At 31.4% G+C, this 18,895-nt stretch overlaps 3 protein-coding genes across 3 annotated transcripts; 2 read left to right on the top strand and 1 right to left on the bottom strand.

Annotated features, from left to right (window-relative positions):
* The first annotated feature begins 6,790 nt into the window (after nt 1–6,790).
* On the top strand, nt 6,791–7,570 carry LOC111888417 (uncharacterized). Its single transcript, XM_042898906.2, has one exon. It carries the CDS (start codon nt 6,791–6,793, stop codon nt 7,568–7,570), a length of 780 nt encoding a protein of 259 aa, XP_042754840.2.
* A 4,191-nt stretch (nt 7,571–11,761) lies between these two features.
* LOC111892514 (geraniol 8-hydroxylase) lies at nt 11,762–13,599 on the top strand. The gene is made up of 2 exons (XM_023888558.3): nt 11,762–12,755; nt 12,853–13,599. Exons 1-2 carry the CDS (start codon nt 11,787–11,789, stop codon nt 13,471–13,473), a joined length of 1,590 nt encoding a protein of 529 aa, XP_023744326.3. The 5' UTR covers nt 11,762–11,786; the 3' UTR covers nt 13,474–13,599.
* Nucleotides 13,600–15,324: 1,725 nt separating this feature from the next.
* On the bottom strand, nt 15,325–18,416 carry LOC111892513 (THO complex subunit 6). The gene is made up of 13 exons (XM_023888557.3): nt 18,116–18,416; nt 17,797–17,828; nt 17,592–17,690; nt 17,226–17,302; nt 17,059–17,104; nt 16,901–16,961; nt 16,750–16,803; nt 16,536–16,616; nt 16,231–16,270; nt 16,041–16,153; nt 15,838–15,948; nt 15,650–15,766; nt 15,325–15,535 (listed from the first exon to the last, which is right to left on the bottom strand). Exons 1-13 carry the CDS (start codon nt 18,326–18,328, stop codon nt 15,443–15,445), a joined length of 1,137 nt encoding a protein of 378 aa, XP_023744325.1. The 5' UTR covers nt 18,329–18,416; the 3' UTR covers nt 15,325–15,442.
* Between the last annotated feature and the right edge of the window lie 479 nt (nt 18,417–18,895).

The following is an 18,895-nucleotide window of genomic DNA, read 5'->3' as shown; positions in this document are numbered from 1 at the left end:
GTTGGATTAGTGTCTAAGCCCGTAACTATATTTGGTATGTACTTGACCCGATTGTGCATGGTCCTTTTAGGTTGCCTTCACCAAAGCAACTTGATAGGATGATTTATGGAGAAAGAGGATTAATTATGATTTATTAATATATTAGATGAATAATACATTAAAGGAGAAATCATATTGTTTAGTTAATATTAGTCAAGAATTAAGTGATATTTAGTTTTGTGACTAAAAAACATTAATTAAACTTAGGGGACTGGAATTGTAATTATAAGATAGTTACAATTGGGCTATGGATCACCTTGGAACATAGGTTGGACAAATTCTATGGGAATCCCATAAGGAATTCGTCCAAGGGCTATTATAAAGGGAGTCCAGGGGTTGCTTAGGGCCTAAGCAATCAAATTAGGGTTTCCTAGCTGATAACCCTAATTGCCTCACTATATAAAGACCCTTATAGCCCCAAAAACGTCTGGGACTCTTTTGGAAGAACCTTAGGACGGTTTTGGTGCTTCTCCTCCTTCTCTTTAGTCATCCTTTTGCTTTTGTGGTGTTTGTAAGTCGTTAGAGGAGTGACACTTGTTACTCTAAGCTCCAAAGACAAGAAGATTCAAGCCATTGAAGAAGAGGTAACCATCTAGATCTGTATTCTTATGTCTATTTCGAAATACATATGCTAGATTTGGGTTCTTGAGTCTTGGATTAATTGCATCTACAATTGAGAAACCTAGATCCAAGCTTTAGGGTTTGCATGGGCACATAGGATGTTCTTTTGTATAAAACTCATCAGGTTTGTTCTTCATATACACTTGATTCGCTATTAAAACAAATTTTAGACAAACCCATACACTCGATTGAAGGCAGATTTATGTTGTTACTATGTTTGTGTAAATGGTTGTTTGGTCACTAGGAATCACGATTCCAGTGATTTTGAAGTGATATTGTTGATATGGTTGTTTGATAACTAGCATGCTATGTGTTTGTGTAAATGCTTGTTCCTTGCTGTTGCTTTCTTTGCATACCATTGAAATCAAATGGTTGTTTGGTCACTGAGAATCACAATTTTATTGGATTTGCTTTCTTTGCATACCATTGAAATCAAAAATATGAATTGCATACCATCTGACTTGCATTCTAGTTCTTTACATACCATGTGCTCCATTGAAATCAAGAATCTAAATTTCATACCATCTGAATTGAAATCTGAATTGTATTCTAGTTCCTTACTGTTATTGCTCATTCATCACAGTCTTCAAAGTCAAACAAATCTTGAAACAAATCAACCAAAGAAGCCAAGAGGGAGACCAAGAAAGAAAGCTTCTGCAAATGTTCCTGTTCCCTCAACATTTACAATGCAGGAGTTGGTTATTTAGATGTATTGTATTAAGAATCAAAGGGATTTTTTTGTAATCATAGTTTCATCTTTCATGTTACTAATGTTATATTTATTAAAATTTTAATATATATATATATATATTTTAAAATTTATAATGTTATATTTATTAATGTTGTATTTAATGTTATATTCTTAGGATTAATGATATATTTATTAATTTTTTAATAACTAATGGTCCCGATTAATTCCCGCCTAGCCGATTAATTCATTGACCTCGGTCCACCGATTAGCCTACGTCGAGCGATGTCTACAACCTTGGTTATTATTAATGCATGTAGTAAGGACTTGTGCTACAGGCAGAAAGGGTCCGACTTTATATACCAACATTCTCATATTCATTAGATAGACATAACAAGGTATATTGTTCGTTTTTTTATAAACTTTTTGTTACCACAATTCACTTATATGTAGTTATAACATGAATCATGGAATTACTGGTGTCTGCTCGTTTTGATGAGCATGGATGACAGTGGTCAAGATGTTTCTCTCCAGAACATTTAGGAGATACACAAGTGAAAATGAGAAACTATGTTACTGGTGTTGTAACTATAGTACGTGTAGAGGTCCAAAATGTCGATGATGCAATCAGAGAATTGAACCTGTATTATCTAAGTGTTTGATAATAAAACATGTCTTCCAAGTGTTTGATACAATGTCAAGAACAGAAAGTTTTTGTGTAAAAGAGGCAGGTTTGATATGTTGGATTTATTGGGAAGATTCTGTCAGAATATGTTAAGGTAACATCTTTATACTTGTGTTGAAATATTCTGTTAGAAGTAAAGTAGATAATATTTTGTTAGACTTCTTAAGGAATTGAAGTTTAAGCAAAAAATAGAAATGAAATATTTTTTTAGAATTGATGTTAATATGTGTAGTTATGTTATTTTGATGTTTTTATTTTATAAAAAAAAAGAAGTTGTAAATTCTATTAGAACATAAGTTAAAACTTGTGTGTATTCGTCAGAATTTATTTATATAAATGCATTATGTCAAAATGTATTTAAGAATGTTTTATTAACAATAAATATATTTGTTTAACTGGTAATGCATTATAGCAGAATTACGAGTAATGCATGTTATTAGAATAACAATAGTATATTCTAGCAGAATAACTAGTAATGCATGTTGTTAGAATAAATTACACTTGTTTGATGTCCATTACATTTTATCAGAATTTATAGTTGTTATTCTTTTAGAATACTCCAAATTTTTTAATATTTGAAAGTTGATTTTTTTTTTTTTTTTTTTTTTTTTTTTTTTTTTTTGTGTGGATTTAGGTTTTGAAGAGACTGCCATTGATGTGGAAAATGAGAAAAAACATGGAGAACTAGAGTGTATTCTTGCAAAATGTATAAAGTGTTTCTTAAAAATAATATTCTTTTTGGAATGGATTAATGTTTTTGTTAGATTTTGGTGTTTTTTTTAACCATTTTTAATTTTAATCTTTAAGAATAAATGTAATCTATATTCCTTAGAAAATGTTATTCTTGATAATATGTTGTATAATTCTTTAAGCATGTTTAATATAAAAAGTATCTTGAATGACACAATATTCTGCAAGAATAAAACCGCAAATATATTTACTAGTTTATTGTTGTCTTTTTGTCATTCTGACAGAATAAAATCGGTTATTATTAAAAATAATATTAAAATTTAATTAGAATTAATTTAAAAATTTTAGATTTTTAAAAATAAGGGAATTAATGATCCCTTAAAAATAATATTAAAAATAAGGGAATTAATGATCCCTTAAAATCCGAAAATTTCCTTTTTTAAAATAGGTTAAATGAACAAAATACCATTTTGCTGAAATTATGTGATTATATGATACATGCTAACTTATGGTAAATATCATAGACCTCAGATCAAGATTGTTGATTCTATTCATTTGAGACGAACATAATTATGTGAGACCGTGAAACCAATTTTTTTAGTGAAATATTCTAATATTATATTGTTCGTATGAATAGAATATGCAATATATTCTAACATTATATGTTTTAGAATAGTTTAATATAAAATATATTAAAATTATTGTTTTAGAATTTTAGAATATTAAATATATTAATTTATACTAAAATATTAAAGTATTTCATTAGAAAAAAATGGTCTCAAGGTCTAACAAAATTAAACCGTCTCGCATCGTATCTTATATTTTGAGAAAAAGTGGGTTGTAGAGACTTTATGTGAATTTTTTCAAGATTTTTGATTGAATTTTAAGAATATTTAGAAACTAATAAATAATTCTCACACAGTTGTTATTGGGCTAAGGGCTGTTTTGGGATTCAGATATCTGATTTTAGGCTCTTTTATTGGGTCATAACCCGTTGAGGAAAGTGGGGGAAGAGAATTAATGAGAATTCTATTGATTTTTTTGAGATTTTCTTCGAATTTTAAGAGATTTTTTTTAGAGTTCCAACTTCCAAATCACATAAGACAAAAAAAACTACTTTTTACTACGGTAGCTGCTAAATAAACAACCCATATACACCTCATTTTAAAAGTCAAACTATTTTTTCTAAAAAAACACCCTATTTACTAGGTATATTGAAGACCTCAAAAAATTCAAACTTAGTAAATTGTGTCTCAAACTTAGTAACCTGTGTTTAACATCTTGTAAATTGTATATATAATAAAACCACATTAATATCAGATATAACTAATAACTTATATTTTATTATAAAAAGATAGATCAACATTAATCTAACCATCTAATACAGTTTAGGTAAAATTTCTAACTTTGCATATTATTTCAAGATTTAAAATATAATTTTGGTTATTTCAGTCCAACCACCGTCATCATCGCCGACGGCTAGTGGCACTGCCGCCGGAAAAGTATAAAACGTCGAGAGAGAGAGAGAGAGAGAGAGAGAGAGAGAGAGAGAGAGATGGTAGTCATCGCCGACGCGAGCAGCGCCTAGATCTTCGCTGCCGGAAAATGGGTTGTACAATAACTAGTGGGCTAACCTTTTAAAATAAATTAGTTTTGTAAGTGGATCAAGTTATGCGTCGGTAGCTGTTGGAAAAACTCAAATACATATTTATGTTTAATTATTGCCTTTTGGTTGCTTTATATATATATATATATATATATATATATATATATATATATATATATATATATATATATAATCAGTTATTTTATATTATTTTACTTTTTTTAACAATTTTTTGTTATGTTCATAGTTTTACGAAAAAGATGGCGAATTTTTACGAGGAAAACTTAAATGAAGGCAATGAATTCTTTATGGGGATATCACCGTTTTTCACCAAATGGGTATGATACTTATCATGATATTAATTTTTTTTAATCATTGTAATGTTCACTAGTTATTAACAGAGATTATTTGAATTTTAGGTGTTGTATTCTCTAAATGAGTTGATGGGATGGGTCCAAAACAAAACATTTTCGCTTGGTTATGTCATCGTGAGAAGAAGATCAAAGACAAATGAAAACGGTGTGGTGTCTTATGTCACACTTATTTGTGATCGTGGTGGTGAATACAAAATTAAAGCAACAAGTAAAAATTCCGGCACAAAAAAAATCAATTGTCCATTTAAATTGGTAGGTTCGTATATAAAACAATTTGATGGTTGGACGTTGAGAGTGAAATGTGATCAACATAACCATCCACCTGCACAACATATGGAAGGACATGCTTGTGCTAGACGGTTGAAAGAAAACGAAAAAAAGTTGGTGGCCGACTTGACAAGTCAGAATGTTGAACCACACAACATACTCTCGATACTAAAAGAGCATGATGAGAATAATGTTTCTATACTCAAAACCATATACAATGCACAATACAAGCTTCACTCGTCCCAGAACGATGGAAAAACTCCGATGCAGGTATAATATTTCAACAAGTATATTTTACATATAATTTATATATTGAATTTTTATTAATTAACGATATTTCAATGTAGGTTCTTATGGGAATTTTGAATGAGAAAAAATTTGTTATCGAGTTTTCCGTAAATAATATTTCAAATGAATTGGAAAACCTGTTTTTCATTCATCCTCTGTCGTTAGATATATGGCAAGCATTTCCACACGTTTTGATTATTGATGCAACATACAAAACAAACAAATATGCTATGCCTTTTGTTGAGATTGTTGGAGCAACTTCAACCAACAAGACATTTAGCATTGATTTTGCCTTTATCATTAACGAAAAGGAGGAAAGCTATAAGTGGGTGTTAACGTGTCTAAGGTTGACACTAGAAAAGTGCATGCAACCACGCGTTATAGTGACGGACAGAGAATTGGCATTGGTGAATGCATGCCAACAAGTTTTCCCTTATGCAACTCGCTTACTTTGTCGATGACACATTATCGAAAATATTAGAAAGCATTGTAAGGCGCTAATCCCATTGAAAGCTGAGTGGAAATCCTTTCGTGCTATGTGGAGTATACTTGTTGAGTCTCCAACATGGACATCATACACTGAAAACTACAGAAAACTGTAGTCAATGTTAAGAGAACATCAAGGTACAATGCTACTTATTTTTTAATTACTTGTTTATAAATTTAGAAGGCTTTTTATGTATAAATAACATTTATATAAATCCAGATGTCTTACAATATTTGGACGATGTTTGGTTAAACAAGTATAAGGAAATGTTTGTCTCTGTTTGGATTGATCAACATCTGAACTTTGGACAACGAACTAGTAGCAGAGTTGAGGGCCAACATTCAGTGTTAAAGAAGTACTTACAAGAAAAAAATTATTCTTTAGCTAAATTTGTTGGTGCTATTGATCGGTTTGTGAAGTCTCAACTTACTGCAATAAATGAGAGTTTTGAAAAGAGCATGATTGTCTCCAAACACGAACACAGATTTTCGTGTTTCGACTTATTGCGGGGTAACGTTTCACTTAAAGCTCTAGATATGCTTGTAGAGGAACTTCAACGGGTACATCAAGTTGACTCTTCAAACTGTGGTTGTAAACTACAAAATAGTTGTGGTTTACCATGTGCTTGCATGCTATCAGCGTACTTGAACTCCGGTGGGTACATTTGACAATTATTTTTTTAATTTAAGTTATATATTGGTTGTTTATATATTAATGATATTTCAATGCAGGTGAGTGTATTCCATTGGAATCGATAGATGTATTCTGGAGAAAGCTTAAAATTTCACCATCAATTCCTATGGAAAATGAAGATATATGTGGTGATGGTAAATTTGAAATGTTTAAAGAAACCTACAATAAGCAACTGGAAGCTGTGAAAAAAAGCATGATGAGAAAGCTACTAGATATATTCCAGCCTAGTAAAACACACATTAGAGAACCCGCAATTTAAAAAAATACACGTGGACGACCAAGTTTGAAGAAACAAAAACAAAAACAAACTGATTCTATCAATTAAGCTCCTAGAAGACGCAGCTTTTCAACCATGCCAAAATTTGTTGAGTTGAACAATAGGGAACCGGCAAGACATAGTTCATACATAACCACAATTCCAGACTTGAAAGAAGAGCCAAACTTGAATGAAATTCCAGACTTGAAGGAAGAGCCAGACTTGAATGAAATTCCAGACTTGAAGGAAGAGCCTCAATCATGCTACAATCATCGACTAATAGATGAAATCCAAGTGATGTTTCATCCTTACATCACACATATACAAGATGTAGAGGGGGATGGAAACTGTGGATTTCGAGCAATATCTGTTTGTCTTGGGTATGGCGATAATGATTGGCTCTATGTTCGACGTCAACTACTAGACGAGTTATTGAGTTCGTACGATGCATATGCTAGAGTTTTCACTGATGGAATCGGTGAACTATATACTTCGTTGAATTTCTTAGAATCACCGGCACCTAAAAGATACTGGTTACTTATGCCTGAAACAGGTATCCTCATTGCCAACAGATTTGGTGTAGTCCTTACTTTTTTAACCAACCAAGGCTCTCTCACTTTCTTTCCTCTTTGGAAAGGTCCGGAAGAATTTTTGTACCATCGCGTTATTACGATTTCACTTGTATATGGTAATCATTATGTGATGGTACAATTAGAAGGAGATTGTCCGCTGCCTACCATTTCAGCTTTCTGGATCCGCCACAAAGCCCCATGTGCAGCTGGATGGGAAACTATGTTCATGTCACGTCTAGAACTTTATAGACAACTGAAACCTTACAATCATGAAACACCTTTTATAACTATAGAGGATTGTTAGAGGGTATTAATTTTCTCTCGAATTATGTATTTATGTATTCATGAAGGATTGCTAATGCTATTGTTTTTTGCATCATATTTTTGTTTTTATGTATTAATTTATATTTAATTATTAAATAATATACAAATATATATATATATATATATGTTATTAATCTATATTAATTAAAAATAAATAATTAATCATTTATATTTAATTTATATATATATATGTTTTAATTACTCCAAAAAAAATATTAATATTCAAGCATAAAATGAAAAAGAAAAGAAAAATAAAAAGTAAATAAAATAAAAATAAAAAGAAGGCATGTAAATTAAAGAAAAACAAAAAGTTAGGTATATAAACTTCAATATAAAAAGACATTGTTGACTTTTTTTTTTTTTTTATTAGGGTGTTTTTTTAGTATAGAATGTGCTTTTAGTAAATAGAGATGTTTATTTAGCCATTCCCTTTACTACTACTTCTAGCCTTGCCATACCTCATGTTTCCATCTATAGACATGTACAACTTCTTATATTCCCCGTGCTACCACCGCTTACATTCGATGCTTTGGTCATCGATTTTTGAAGACTTTTTAATCTTTTATCTCCTCTTTCTCTCTAAGCCACCGTCTATTTGCTACCAAAATGGAAAATTTGTCTTACTGATTCCTACGAGCAGGACGGAATCGGAAGCGGAGAAAGAATCGTGTTGTTGTCTTGTTGAAAGAGGCACTTGTGATGTTATCAGATTGGTTTCTCGTTTCCTTCTAATGCTCAATTTCTTAATCGCTTTTAACCAAAACACCTTTACGATTGACGCCCTATCTTTTTAATCATTAATTGAGTCGCTTTAGTTTCTGCTATTCGAATTTGTGTTTTTTTTTTCAGTAGATGGAGAACTAATCGGTGAGGTTAGACACAGAGTTGACGACGAAATTGTTTGGGTTCTCATTTTTATTGTATTTTGCTTTTGCATAGTTACATTCAATTTCCGTTTATTTAACGAAATTCCCAGCTGGGTTTTAGCATTTGTGTGTAGATTAATCCAATCATTTTTTTCTTTTTGGTTAGGAAGTTTGTTGGAGAGTTGAAATGGTTTAAGTCGTTGTGTTTTCTTTTTTGAATTTGACAATTTGCATTTAGGATTTAGCCATTTGGCTATTACTTTTTTCAAATTAACTATTGCTTTTATTAATTTAACCATCGTATAATTAAAAAAAAAATCCATGATACTATATTTTGACCTTTGATAACCACGTAACTATGAAAAGTGTTTTTTTATACAAATATTGTGTATTACTGTATTTGGCTATATATATATATTTGGATTTAGTAGATTTGTGTAAACAAATTGACACTGTTTTAGTTTTTGACTTTCCAAAGGGGAAGATTTTGTGGGGAAAAGATCCGTCTTTCTCTTTTTCTAAAAATACCATGTGTTCTAAAATCTAAACGATGTTTCCGTTTCCCCCCCTGTAGTTTTCCTTTCTTGTTTGTGATTTACCAAATTATTCTAAAAAGAAGTAATGATCTCAATGATACGTTTTCAATTTGGGCATGATGGAGAATTTTGAAGAATTGACCGTTTTAAATTGGGAAGACTATCTAAAATACAGGTATGTGGTTTGTTATAACTTAATTAAATACACTTATTTAAAAGGGTAAATTGCAGGGAGTATCAAATTAGCAACGTATTTCACTCTTTTTACCAATATAAGCAACATAGTTTAGTTTTTTACCCATAACTATAACATGCTTTTGTATTTTACCATTATTAACTATGTGTTTTGTTTTTTTACCCATAATAAAAACAAAGAATATGTGATAATTGTGTTGTACGTATGCAGGAAATGAACCTACCGGTGGCAAGATGACCTGTACAAAATCTTTACAGCTTCCATGGTGCCTTCATGTCCATTCACACACACAGCCAAAATATATAGCTTATATTAATAATTACAACTAAATAAATAAGCTGTCATTTTTTTTTCTAAACCACAATTACTAATCCATACTCTACTGTGTAACCGTCGAGAAAGGTGAATGGAGGTTTTTAAACTCAAATAAAGAAATAGTAACAAATTGAATTAACAAAATAATTAAAAAAATGGGACTCAAAAGATGATAACCGAGAAAGTGTTATCAGTATGCAACTTCTTTTATTCGAATTTCCCAAAAGAAACCTCCGTGGTTTGGGTCGTTAGCGTCGTTAGAAGTTTTGTGTAGAAGTTATAAATAATTTATTCTAAATTATATTCTTGTATAGAAATTATAAATAATCATATTTATGTTTATTTTTTGTTGAATAATTATTACCATGGTTGCACAAAATGTTAGACTTTAGAAGTTATAAATAATTTATTCTAAATTATATTTTTGTATAGAAATTATAAATAATCATATTTATGTTTATTTTTTGTTGAATAATTATTACCATGGTTGCACAAAATGTTAGACTTTAGCTAATCGGTGGACTGGGGTCTAGGGATTAATCGGCTAGGCAGGGATTAATCGGAGGATTAATCGGGGACCATTATTTATTAAGAAAATTATTTAAAAATTTATAAATCTAAATTTATTCGTAAGAATATAAATAAATAAGCATAAAAGTTTAATAATAAGTTTGACAAACATAACAATTTATCATCTAATTAATAAGAAAAGTTGTTCAAATTTTAATATATTTAAGCAAAAAAATAAATTTAGGTTTTTGTAAATTTGAAAACATAGAAATTTTGAAAAATTTGGTGAAAAACTTTAAAATTTAATTTTTTTAATTTTTTTGTATATTAGTTGAACATTGAAATGCTATGAACTTTTGAAATTTTGAAAATTTTGGTTTAATATTTAAAATTTTGGCTGATTAGGCTGCCTAGGACCGATTAGGACCACCTAGGTCCGATTAGAACCGTCTAGCTCCGACTTTGACCCCCTTTGACCAAAACCGATTAAGCCGACCAATTAGACTTAATCCTAATCGATTGAAGACTGTCTACTGATTAATCCTCGATTAATCGGCCACCTAGACCGATTTTTACAACACTGATTCTTACTTATAAAGAGTTAACGAAATTGTCAAAGTATATAAAGTAATTGTTGACGTAGGGGTGGATCCTATTTGAAAAAAAAGAGAATAATGATTTAGAGATTATTACAAAAGCCCATGTGGTAAATATGCATTTGTATAGATGGTCTAATACATTTTTGATTAATTGCCCATGTGCACGAGTTGAATTTGATTAAATTACATTAATAGTCCTTATGATTTAGGATAATTTGCATGTTTGGTTCCTAATTTATTTTCTTAACCTGGAAGGTCCCTACTGGTTGTTTTTGTTACACACTTGGTCCTTGTCTTACCTAAAAAAACTATTTTGCCCTTGATTTTTTAAATTTATTTAAACAAACACACCTCCAACTTCACCCTCTTCACCTTATCTTCTATATCCTATTATTTTTTCACTATTTAAATAATAATCTTTTTAGATAAGATAAGGACCAAACATGTAACAAAAAAACAAATAGTAGGGGCCAAACACGTAACAAAAACAAACAATAAGGACCTTTCAAGTTAAAAAAACAAATTAGAGACCAAACACATAAATAATCCCAAACCATAGGGACCATTCGTGTAATTTACTCTTTGAATTTAAAACGGAAACATTGAATTGAAAGATGTGACCACGAATCACGGTCAATAAACCCAAGTGACCATTTTATTTTAGCTTTTGAAACGTGGTTAGTGAAATGATTGGGTCACTTTGTAGTCTAATTATTTTCTTAGCATTATTTGTGATTAGATTCCTGGGACTAGATCATCCCACTAATAGTACAAATTTTTTGGAATAAATGATAATAATAAATATGATTTCCAATTAACTAAATATTCGTATTTAAAAAATAAACCACAATCGCAAATTAAGGCTTTCGAAATGGATCTCACCTTTGCATCTTTTAATACAACACAACGTTAATCATGTTTAATCATTTCTTAAATAACTAACTATAAGATGATGATTATCGTGTCTATTATTTAATAGAGATGTAAGCGAGAAGCGTGGCCTCACATGGCTTTCACTATTTTGAATCTTAGAAGTGATTTACTTCAATAATAGTTTAATTTATTTGATCCCTTAAACTGGTTAGTTTTGGCAAATATTGCCATTTCTTAATTACGGACATTTTTGTTAAATACTAGCTGCATGCCAATGTTGCCATCATCCTCAATTGCAAAAATGGAACAGTTTAACTGCAACCAGGGGTCATGGTGTGCATGGGAAGTGATCATGCCTAACAACAAAGATAAGCTTACTCTCGCCATTTCAACAATGATCTTGGCTACTTTCTTCTACAGGTGGATATTTTCGAGGTCCTCCAATGGTGGACCATGTTTGCCACCAGGTCCCCGTTCCTTGCCAATTGTAGGCTACCTTCCATTTCTTTCTCGTGATCTACACAAACAGTTCTTTAACATGGCTAACAGTTATGGCCCCATATTCAAGCTCCACATGGGAAGCAAACTTCATGTCGTGATAAACACCTCCGACCTAGCAAAGGTGGTGGTTCGTGAACAAGACGAGATCTTTTCCAACCGTAATGCAACAATCGCTGCATTAGCAATCACTTATGGTGGACGAGATGTAGTGTGGTCTGACAACAACTCAGATTGGCGCAACCTTCGTAAGATATTTGTCCATGAGGTCTTAAGCCACAAGAATCTCGAAGCATCAAGGTATTTTCGTAGGGATGAGGTTAGGAAAACTATCAAAAATGTTTATAGTAAAATCGGGAAAACAGTCGACATTAGCGAGATTGCTTTCTCAACAGAGGCCAATGTCCTCACAAGCATGGTTTGGAAAAATACTTCGGATGAAAAAGCAAATGGAGACCAGATTTCAGCCGAGTTGCAGATTGTTGTTGCAAATATCGTGGAGTTGATGAGCAAGCCAAATATGTCTGATATCTTCCCTAGTCTTGCATGGCTTGATCTACAAGGCATCAAGGGGAACATGAAGAGGCAACTCGATCGGTTGGATCGAATTTTTACAAGAATTATTGACGATCGAATCCAATCTAACTCCAACAAATCCGAGGATGTAATTGGTCATGAAGGAAAGAAAGATCTTTTACAAACCTTTTTAGAGCTCATGGACCAAAAAGATCCAACATCAATTAACATCACGCAAATAAAGGCACTTATCCTGGTAATTCTTGATATTCTTTTTCAAATGGACTTAAATTAATTACATACTTTATTATATTTTGTGGTTCACATCAAACATTGTTGTGCGTATCTATCAGGACATTATGGTTGCAGGAACAGAAACAACGACAACGCTAATAGAATGGGCAATGGCAGAGATTATGCAAAATGACGACATAATGAAAAGGATTCAAGAAGAATTGCTACAAATTGTAGGACCCAACAAGATTGTGGAAGAATCTCATCTCCCAAAATTACAATACCTAGATGCGACTATTAAGGAAATATTCCGGTTGCACCCTGTACTTCCATTCATACTCCCAAGGTCGCCAAGCCAGGATTGTGTTGTAGGTGGATACACTGTTCCAAAGGGTAGTATGGTCATTATTAATGTTTGGGCAATCCATAGGGATCCTCGGTATTGGGAAAATCCTTTGGAATTCAATCCGGAGAGGTTCTTGACAAACAAATATGATTCGAAAGGAAGCAATCTAAACTTCTTCCCGTTTGGATCTGGGAGAAGATTGTGTCCGGGTGTTCCATTGGCGGAGAAGATGCAAATGTATATATTGGCCTCGCTCTTGCACTCGTTTGACTGGAGCTTGCCAAAGGGTGAAGACCATGACCTCTCGGAAAAATTTGGCATTACTTTAAAGAAAAGAAAACCACTCTTCGCAGTCCCATCACAAAGGCTGTGCAACGTTGAGCTCTATATGTAATATGTGTTTTAGTTATCATTATAAGTTCAAATTAAACCCACTCTTTGATGTTGGTTAATTTATGAGCTGAGAGTCTTGTTGTTCATTTAAAAAGAGCATATCTATATCTATCCGAAGAAATTTTCAATAAAGTCCTAAAATTTTGGTTTAATTTGCGTTTTAGTCCTAAATTAATTTTTTTTAAGAAAAAACCTTAAAAACCGGCAAAAGTTTGCATTTTGACCATTTTTTACCGGTTGGAATCGATAACAAATTAATTTTCGTAAACTGACTCAAAATATTGAGACTTCTCTACAGACAAAAATACTATGACTTTTCTGCAAACAAAAACCTTATTATTATTATTATTATTATTATATTAAAAACATAAATAGTATACTATATTTTTATTTCGTTATTATTAATATTGTTAATATAAATACATTTAAATGAAAAAAAATATTAAAGACATTTTTTAAGGGTAAATGTAAAAGTGGATGATGATATTTTAAGCATTGAAATAATGACTGCTTCTATATTATCATTTTATATATAGTCATGTCATATTTTTTATTATTGTTTTTAATTCAGAATATTAATGCTTGACAATTTAAAAGAAGTTGTCTATTTATAAAATTGTTTATAAATAGTTTAAGGTAGAAGAATTTTTCACTTTGCATATAAAATTGTTTAAGGTAGAAGGATTTCTTGCTTTCTAAATAAAATTATTCAAGGTAGAAGGATTTTTTTTCAAATCCAACAGATTCACTACAAACATCTACATAGATAGCTCATATCAAAATTCAAAAATATTAATTACAATATCGTATTTAATAAAAAGTAATATGACATGTTTTGTTTTATCATACTATATCTGTTATGTTTTCAAAATACCACATGAATAAAACAATGATAAAGGGCAATGCACATGTTGGTAATTTAAATACTTACACACAAGATATACACACATAGCTAATGCTCACACACTAAGAATAATATTAATACTCCATGATGCAAACCACTATCTATAAACAATTTGAAAAAATAGACAACTTCTTTCAAATTGTTTAGTGTTAATATTTTGAATTGTTTAAAATATGAAATGACCATATAAGACATTCATTATTACAAACAAACATTCACTATTTTAATGCTTAAAGCATCACTATCTCCTTCACTTTCACCTTTAAACAATGTCTTTAATATTTTGTTATATATATATATATATATATATATATATATATATATATATATATATTATTAACAATATTAATAATAATGAATTTAAAAATAATAATAATAATAATAAGGTTTTTGTTTTCAAAAAAATTCTAATATTTTTATTTACAGAAAAATCTTATTATTTTAAGTCATTTTACAAAATAATCCCAAATACAAAATAGTCCTCCCATCTACATGCGACCTCTTTGTTACTAATTTCTAACTCCTAGCTAAGGAATAACTTTCCTTCTAATAATATTTATTTGTTTCAGATACTATTTTATATTGTGAAATATCATCTATAATAATAAACAAAATTTGTAGCTTTTATGTGTTTATTGTCTTGGTGGCATCTGATCATGGTCCTCGTATCACTACCACAAAACAGACTTTTGTTGGAATAATTCAGAAGTTTCGAACTTTGAATTATCCGTTTTTTAGTCGTTATCTTTTCTTGCAATTTATCAATAGAAGTTGTTTTGACGTGTCCTCTGTGATTTTGAGTAGAACACACAAGGTCCAGTTTGACTTTCAGTGGCGGACCTCGATCTCCCACTAAGGTCCGTTCCTATGATTTAAAATAAATAAATAAATAAATAAAAGTCATCTCTAGGCATCCCCACCAACCACAACCGGTCCCACAGCCAATAATACTGAAAGACAAATCATAATCAAACATGGTGGTTTGGTTCTGCGCTCATCAAGTCTTGCAATCACGAAATATATATAAATACATTGTTAAATAAAAATCCACCCAACAATTTAACTTTCATTTATATGCTTGACAGCGAAACGAACACAAATGGCTTCCAAATTGAGAGATGACATCCACCACCCCACCATAACCAGCAACACAAGTAACCTGAAAAAATAAAATATTTAAAAAAGCTTCATCTTTGAATTTGCATTTACTATTCACAAGTGTAGTTTCAAAGTTAGAAAATGGGGAGTTAATTAGACTTAAAAAGGAACATACACCAGATGGATGCAAGTTGACCGAAAATGTTGACCGAGGAACACATTGTATCTGAGAAAGCACCACACCATTCATGTCATATCGACTCACCACTGGTTCAGCTCCCACTGCTAATATCTGGAAACAAATGATATAAACTTAAATAATTATATACATTTATTAAAACAAAGTAAATTAATTTCGCTTACTTGATTATCATCAAAGCATATATCTTGGATGCAAGCACGAGTCGAAACCCCTGAAATTCTTTCAGAAGCCGAAAGATTCCACACTGATAAATTACGCCCACTCCCACAAGCCTACAAATCATTTTAAATAAAATAAATGGGGCCATGGGGGCAAATATGTAAAAACTAAAAAGTTACAGACTTATTAGGGAAAGAACACTTACCAACCACTTTTCAGTAGCATCAAGAGAAATACAACTGACATATGAAAAAAACTCTTTGGATTTCTTATCTTTCCCTGGCTCAATCACATTACTACACTTTCCACTTCTGCAATCTGCACGAAACCACTACATGTTAGATGGAGGGGCGTTTATGTCTTTTGCACGCTACATTAAAAGATAAAATACTTGCCCCAAATTCTGGCCGTTCCATCTTCTGAGCCAGTTATAATCTGTAAATTAAGGAGTGTAAAAGAGAATTAATTTAACAAATAAGTTGTTAATGAAACTTTGCAAAAAAGTAGCTTTCAAGTTTCAAAAATGATTAGCAAAGTATCACAAGGAATAAAAGTATAGTATCTTATCATCAGGGAATAAGACTTTCTGCATTAAGTCTTTTACAAATTTGCCCTTGTTTAAATTTTTTCCTACCATTTACAAAAAAAAGTAACAAGACCTAAGTAGGAGTAAATAAAAGAAAATGATCAAACATAATACCTGATGACAAGAATTTCGGGCAATAATCGAATGTAAATAACCAGCATGCCCTTTGAATGTCATTTTGATTTTAGATTCCTCCTGAAATTACATTGGAAAAAATAGAGCTCCCTTAAACCAGAAAGTGGAAAAGAAATAAGGGGTGAGGGGTAAAAAAGGACAAAAAAAAATCCATCCTTAGTTGATTGCTTAATCACCTTCAGGAGATACATACCACATCCCAACAATAGGCACAGGAATCACCAACTGCTGCATATATGGAGCCTCCCTATGGTAAAATAAAAATCAAAAGAAATATAAAAAACATAAAATATTTGGAAGTTTTTCTAATTTGAAACAAACTCAATAAGCAAAATGTTACAAACCTGAGTATCAACAGCAATGGCGTTAGTTTCAGGTATAGGGGAAAGAGCACCCCATGGACCTCTGAAGAAGAATGGAATGGAATTCACAAGTCAGAACTCAGGAATGGAATCAGAAAAGCAAAATACAAAACATAAATATGATGGTGTTGGTGACTAACTTATGTTGAGGATTTGTCAAGTCAAGTAGCGGCTTCAAATCCCCACCTGAAAATATTTTAGTTTGGTTAATAAAAATGAATAAAGAGTAGATAAAAAGATTTCAGGAGATGAATATATGAATATATCGTATGAATTAAACTTTTAACATAAGTTTAATATATATTACTTTGTGGCAAACTATCCTGATCTGCTTCCAAAACATCCATCCATTTCCATCCTCGAATTCGACCATCATCACCACAACTAAATAAGAAGTTAAGTTAACAAATATTTTTGAATCTTCCATGAAAGCTAACATTTGGAAGACAGAATTAGAGTGTCAATGAACATCAATAGTTTACAAAATAGAATGAGGAAACAAGACATGTTTCTTGAGAATGAGCTTCAATTTGCAAGATTTCTGGCACATAAAATATCTATAGTTTTTAAAAAGAGTTTGTTTCTACTAACAAAATACTTGGTGATTGAATAAATAGTGGAATATGAAAGATGTAATTAGTTGTATAATTAGAAACAATCACTAGATGTTTACCTTAATAACAATGAATCTTCACCATCACCATAGAACTTAACATCATAAGCAGGCCCATCATGTCCGTGAAGTAAACAATTTGGTTCAGCTACAAATAAACTAAAACAGCAATGGTAAGAAAATACACATCCAAACAAACCCTAAATTGCTATTTATGACCATTATTGATGCAAAAACAGCAATCAAACAATCAAATGCCACTTACTTTTGAGCCCTAGAATTTCCAAATCCCAATGGCTGCAGAACCAAACGAAAGTAAAATTATTAGATTAACCCTACAATCCACTAATAAGCCAGCACAGGCATCGACATATATGGAAGAACAAAGCGATAGTTAATATCCCGAAAAACTAAATAAGAGCAGCAATCCAACATTTGACATTAAGCATTGTAAATTCCTTGTTTATTGCAAACTCGGGATTACCGTATTGAATTACTACTAGCTCTTGAGACTTGTAATGCACATACAAATTTAAAATTTGAAAATTCAAAGAGAAAGGGGAGTAATAGTTGATGTAACATACAGTGGAGGAGATTAGAGAGGATAACGAGTATGTAGCGATGGAGCCGTCGCTGGAGGCAGCGACGATGAATTTAGGGTTTTGGTTGGTAGGAGATGGGGAGAAGACAGTTCGGAAGATAGTGAGTGAATGCGACTCCCTCTCCTCCAATATGCTGTCTCTGTAAGCGTCTTCATTCCACTGTCTACAGTCTCCCTCCGCTACCGTCGTTTTCATTTTTCTTCAATCTGCCTCGCAAATATTTGGTGGTTGTTTATGGCACCGCCGGGAAGGCAGACCCGTCGTCTGTAATTAATAGATTTTGATTTTTTAATATTGGTACTTAAATATTGATTTCATTTTTCTTCAATCTGCCTGGCAAATATAGGTTCTTAAACCGTAGTTAATAGATTTTGATTTTTTAATGATGTAATTAATATAATTAGAGTAAATTACAAAAGGGTTAAATGACATCAAGAAAGGTAATGATCTTTGGTCGGTAACCATGTTTTTTTTTTTTTTTTTTCACATTTGACCATTCAACTTGTTTGACTCATTCAAAATATGGTAATATGACCGGTAATTATGGTAATATTACCCTATTATAAACAGTTCAAATAAGTTTATTGGTCAAATGTGTACGAAAAAAAACATGGTTACCTAAATATGGACAAAAACCAAAGTTTATTATCCATTTTGGTAATATTTGACAAGAACCGTCGCAACGACTATGCCATGGGATCAAGCTCTGACAGTCATTGAACAATTAGGTTAGGTTTGGTCTAACCCAGTTCAGTCTCGGCT

Source organism: Lactuca sativa, chromosome 5 (genome assembly GCF_002870075.4).
Source record: "Lactuca sativa cultivar Salinas chromosome 5, Lsat_Salinas_v11, whole genome shotgun sequence".
In the NCBI taxonomy this organism is placed as follows: Eukaryota; Viridiplantae; Streptophyta; class Magnoliopsida; order Asterales; family Asteraceae; genus Lactuca; species Lactuca sativa.
Note: the sequence above shows the minus strand (reverse complement) of the source record. Positions and strands in the feature narration are given on the sequence as shown.